Source organism: Galeopterus variegatus, unplaced genomic scaffold, assembly GCF_000696425.1.
Source record: "Galeopterus variegatus unplaced genomic scaffold, G_variegatus-3.0.2 Scaffold496, whole genome shotgun sequence".
In the NCBI taxonomy this organism is placed as follows: domain Eukaryota; kingdom Metazoa; phylum Chordata; class Mammalia; order Dermoptera; family Cynocephalidae; genus Galeopterus; species Galeopterus variegatus.
This window is the reverse complement of record NW_007726607.1, coordinates 20,941-26,393: the sequence shown is the minus strand read 5'-3', so window position 1 is coordinate 26,393 and position 5,453 is coordinate 20,941. Positions and strand designations below refer to the sequence as shown.

Genomic DNA, 5,453 nt, shown 5'->3' with positions numbered 1-5,453 from the left:
TCCGACCCGGAACCGGCGAGCGCGTGGGGGCGGGGAGGCGAGCGCGCAGAGCTGGCGGGCGGCCCCCCGGCGCCCGGCCCCCCAGCCATGTCTGCCGAGGAGATGGTGCAGATCCGCCTGGAAGGCCGCTGCTACCCGGTGAGCAAGAGGAAGCTCATCGAGCAGAGCGACTACTTCCGCGCGCTCTACCGCTCCGGCATGCGCGAGGCCCTGAGCCAGGAGGCCGGCGGCCCGGAGGTGCAGCAGCTGCGCGGCCTGAGCGCGCCCGGCCTGCGGCTGGTGCTGGACTTCATCAACGCCGGCGGGGCCCGCGACGGCTGGCTCCTGGGCCCGCGGGGGGAGCAGGCCGGGGGCGTGGAGGAGGAGGAGGACATGGACGAGGTGAGCCTGCTGTCCGAGCTGGTGGAGGCGGCCTCCTTCCTGCAGGTCACCTCCCTGCTGCAGCTGCTGCTGTCCCAGGTGCGGCTCAACAACTGCCTGGAGATGTACCGCCTGGCGCAGGTGTACGGGCTGCCCGACCTGCAGGAGGCCTGCCTGCGTTTCATGGTCGTCCACTTCCACGAGGTGCTGTGCAAGCCCCACTTCCACCTCCTGGGGTCTCCTCCCCCAGCCCCAGGGGACGTCGGCCTGAAGCAGAGGCTGAGGGAGGCCCGCATGACTGGCACTCCTGTCCTGGTGGCCCTGGGGGACTTCCTGGTGGGACCCCTGGCCCCGCACCCCTACCAGGGGGAGCCCCCGTCCATGCTCAGGTACGAGGAGATGACTGAGCGTTGGTTCCCGCTGGCCAGCAACCTTCCTCCCGACCTGGTGAATGTCAGGGGTTATGGGTCCGCCATCCTGGACAACTACCTCTTCATAGTGGGCGGGTACAGGATCACTAGCCAGGAGATCTCGGCCGCGCATTCCTACAACCCCAGCACCAACGAGTGGCTCCAGGTGGCCTCCATGAACCAGAAGAGGTAAGCCCCCCAGCAGAGTGCTGCCGCTTTCGTATTCGTTCACTCTCTCCTTAATTCATACCCCCTCCCCCCCAATATTTACTGAACAGTCACAAGAGGTTGTGCTGAGGTGGGAGTGACATCTCCAGGAGTGTTGCTGGCTTTGACTCTGGCCAGGTTTCCAGTGAACTGAGAACTTGCAAGGAAGAGGAGACCCGAATGAGGTCAGGTAGCTCAGTGGTTTCCTTGTAGGTATTGTGCCTTTAGGCAAAACTACTTTCTTTGACTTTCCTAGTGGAAAAAAGATGTTATGGTTTCCTAAAAGGACAGTTCAAAAGGAAGGTGTTCTTTAATCTTTTTTAAGTTTAACTTTTTTTTTTTTTTTTTGGCTTTTAGGATCCAGTGACACATTGGACAGTAACCTGTAACACTAACTTTGGGGGATTTTTGTTGTTGTCGTCAAGGACTTTGAAGTCTTCCACACTGGGGCACTGGTCCGTGACCAGGAGATACTCGTTAGAAAGTTATTAATATTTGCTATCTAGGATTGCCTTTCTTATTTTTTTATCCACTCTTTTGCTTGAGCCTGGCAGTGGTCAGATGTAGAACTGAACATTCCCATCCACCCCTGCCTTCTCCCTTCTCATCCTGCAAATCCCTCCCACTATGAACATGGCTTACTTGAAAAAAGGAGAAGAAAGGAGGAGCTTGGGTGTGAGGTGGGAGGGGAAGTAGGGAAAGGAGCCAGGAAAGGAGTATGAAAATAAGGGCAAAGAGCAAATAAAGGAAAAGGTAGCAGGAAATAAAGATGGTAGGTAGCCCAAGATGCCTCAGAGCCGTGCAGAAGCAGGGAGGAGAATCGGTGTAACCCAGAAATACACTTTCTTCCAGTCCACCTGTTTCCATCTCAAGCCCCCCCATGGTCTCTGCCCTGAAGTGTGGAGCAAGGAGTTGAGGGACTTGCAGGCAAAGAAAGTCTTAACAGCAATGAGGAGACTTTTATACATACTTATTCAACTTGAGAGTCCCCCTAGGCTAGTATACTTGGGGAACACTGGCTTTATTTCTACTATAACATAAAATTCATTTGGAAAGTACGCTTTTTTCCACTGATGATAAAAATAACACATGGCTATAGAAAACTAGAAAAATGGAAAAGAATGAAGCAGCAGAAATGCTATCTGTCCTTCCTCCTCCTACAGGCAGTAACTCTAGGTTGGCATACATTCTTCCAACCCCTTCTTAATGCGTTATTTACCTCACTGAGATGATGACACATCTAAAATTTGTTATCCGAAGTGTTATTTTTAAATAAATTCTAAGAGCTTTAATTGAAGCAACAAAGTAACATTCAGTGGTTATGGGGGATGCTCAGACTTAGGGATGTAAGGCCCTGGGTTCTCTATCACCTCTTCCACATGTGTCCCGAACAACGTGGCCATCCTTAGGTCTGCAACTCTCACAGAGTTCTTTTTTCTTTTTTCTTCACAAATCCTTGGTAGTCCTTGTCTTTTTTTTCTAGGAATGCCCTTTCTGTCCTCTTTTAAAAAAAAAGAAGCATTCAAGTAATGCATGAATAATACATGCTTCTTAGAAATGACACAAAGTATAGAGTAAAAAATGTTGGTAATGGTTAACAATCTGGAAATGTATATGTATGTGCATGTGCACATGGGGTGTATATCATTTTAATTTTACTCTAAAATTGATTAGACTAGGCTAATTATTATGGCACTTGGTATTTCCACTTAATAGTATAACATATCTGAGAGTTTTTTCTGTGTCAACAAATGTAGATCTACATCACTCTTGTTAATGGCTGTGTAGCATTCCAGCCTGTGGATGGAGGTACCGTAATATAATTAGCCTTTCCCTTGCTCATGAGCATTTAGGTCACTCCCATTTGTCATTATAAACAATGCTATATTGAACATCCTGGTGTATGTGTGTTTCTTAGTAGGCATATGTGAGTTAGTTCCATATGTCAAATTCCAGAATGCCTGTGTAGGTGGGGCAAAGTATGCATGTTTTAAATTTTGGTAGCTCCTGCCAAATTGCCCATCAAAAAATTGTTCTAATTTCCTCTCCTGTCAACAGTATTTGTGCTGCCAGTTACCTATACTCTTGCCAAGACAAGATATCATCATCTTTTCTTCCAGTCTAATGGGCAAAAACACTGGTGTGATTTTCCCTGATTAGAAGAGAGGTGATTGTTTTCATATGTTTATTAGCCATTTGTATTTCTACCGTAAGTGGTCTTTGCCAGTTTCTAAAAAATTGACTTATCTTTTTTGTATTCATTTTAAAAGCTCCATATATGTATGCAGTTATTACCCTCTTGTCTGACATTTTCCTATGCCTTTATTTTTTGAAAGGGTTCAAAAGCAAAGTCCCAAAGTGACCAGGCAGGTGGAGTCAATGAGTAGAGGGGTGGATGGGAGTTATTATGAACCAGAGAGCTCCTGCCCGGCCAAAAGAGGGCTCACCTCCCAGCCACTTCTGGTTATTCCCAAATGAAAGTTAGGAAGTGGTGTTGCCATACATCCAAATATGCCAGTCTTTATTTATTATTATTTTTTTGGCAGCTGCCCAGTACAAGGATCGAACCCTGGACCTTGGTGTTATCACCACCACATTCTAACCAACTGAGCTAATGGGTCAGCCCTCCAAATATCTTAATGTTTAAATGTTGGCAACCTACTCCATTTAAAAACAAATCATCATCGACAACAAAATCCTTACAGACCAAACAAAATGCAGCGCAGCACTGACCTTGTGAGCCACCAGTTTTGGACTTTAGATTTATATTGTATTCTTGTATGAAGAAATTTTAATTCTTCTGTAGTCGGATTGATGTGTGCATCCTATAAATTTTATATCTTGCATAGGAAAGGCTTCTGCAAGCCAAGAACATATAAATATTCATTTGTATCATGTTCTATTATTTTTATAGTTTTGCCTTTTTACATTTAGATCTGAATCTGTTTGGAAGTTATTTTCATATAAGGTATAATGCAAGGTTATAACATTTTTTCTAAATGATCCGACAGCCCCCAATCCTCATGTGATTTGCAAAATCAGTTCTCATATACTAATTTTCCTGTTTCCGAATTGGCAGATTGACTATTCCTGGATTAATGACACATTTTAAATGATTATAGTTGGTAATATATTTTATAGTCTAGTAGAAATAAAGATCCCTGTGTTCTGTTTTGTTTTAATTCTCTTGGTAGTTTCTGCGCATTTTTTTGTTCAGATAAACTTTAGAATCAGCTTATGAAGTCTTGTTCGGATTTTGATTGGGATTACATTGTATTTATAGATTAATTTAGAGGAGGATTCACAGTTATATTATACTTTGTAGCTAGAAAAATGGTTTGCTTTTCTATGAATTTAGGTCTTTGGTTCTTCAGAAAAGGTTTCCTTTATTATCTTCATATAGTCTATATTTTTTGTTAGGATTATTCTTAGGTATTTTGTACATATTGTTTTTTCCTACACAGATACTTTTTCCATTACGTTTTCTGATTGGTTATTGATGCTGTATTGGAATTTGCATCTTTCTTCATCTCCCTCATGCTTTGACTCAGGCCTGACATCATCTCTACCAGGAGATCCTTCCTGAACCCTCAGTTGGGCTAAAGGTTCCAATTCTGTGCTCATCCAGCATCTCCTGCTCCAGCACTCCCACCTCGAATTGAAATTCTCTGTTTTTGTTCTCTCTCTCTTTGAGACAGGGACTGTGACTTATTCATTGCTTACGCATATTCCTACTGCTAACCTGGTGTCCAGTGAGTAATAGGGCCTTAAAATATGTGGATGTTGTTTTGGTTTTGGTGGCTGGCCAGTAAGAGGATGTGTTTTTTTAAATTGTGGGATATATTTTTACATTATTGTAATAAAAGTGAATGTATACTTTTATATTCTGCTTTTAAAATATAAAATTGTAGTGAACATTTTTACCTTGTCACAGTCATTATATTTATTTAGAGTAGCTGAAAAATAACAGCAGGTAGCATTAATCACACACTTAACGCTGCACTGGGTACCGTTCCTACTGCTTTGCATGTGTTATATCACTTATTCCTCACAAGGACGTTAGCCAAGTTCCTACCTTACAGAGGCAGCAGGAGAGGCACAGTAAATAAGTTGCTCAAAGGTATGAAGTAAGTACAGTAACCAAAATGTAAATACCCATTGAGTAGTTGTAACCATTTCAATTGTTTACAAGTTTTGGCCTATAGACTTGTAGTGACTTTCTTCATGCAAAGTTTTTTTCTTTTTTTAAGTTATTTCCTTCCAAGATGTAGAACACAGATATTTTGTGATTCTGTACTGTTTTCCAAAATTTCATCATGCGTGCCTCAGCTTTGCCACAGCCTTTAAGTCTAGCACTGTTGTAGTCACTATTGGATCTATAGAAACAGGTGACATGATGTCTGCCTTTAAGGAGTTTAAAATTGAGTTTAGATGAGGACACAAGTAAAAATGAAACTTAGAATGGGGTTGTTGGTG

The 5,453-nt window shown here is 43.5% G+C and overlaps 1 protein-coding gene across 1 annotated transcript in view; it reads left to right on the top strand.

Moving 5' to 3' along the window:
• Positions 1–56: 56 nt before the first annotated feature.
• The window catches only part of KLHL42 (kelch-like family member 42), a gene marked incomplete at its 3' end in the record, with an annotated part of 12,993 nt that continues 7,596 nt past the window's right edge, over positions 57–5,453 (top strand). Inside the window, exon 1 of the mRNA XM_008569440.1 lies at positions 57–959. Coding sequence (XP_008567662.1) covers positions 88–959 — 872 coding nt within the window. The remainder of the gene's footprint in view (positions 960–5,453) is intronic.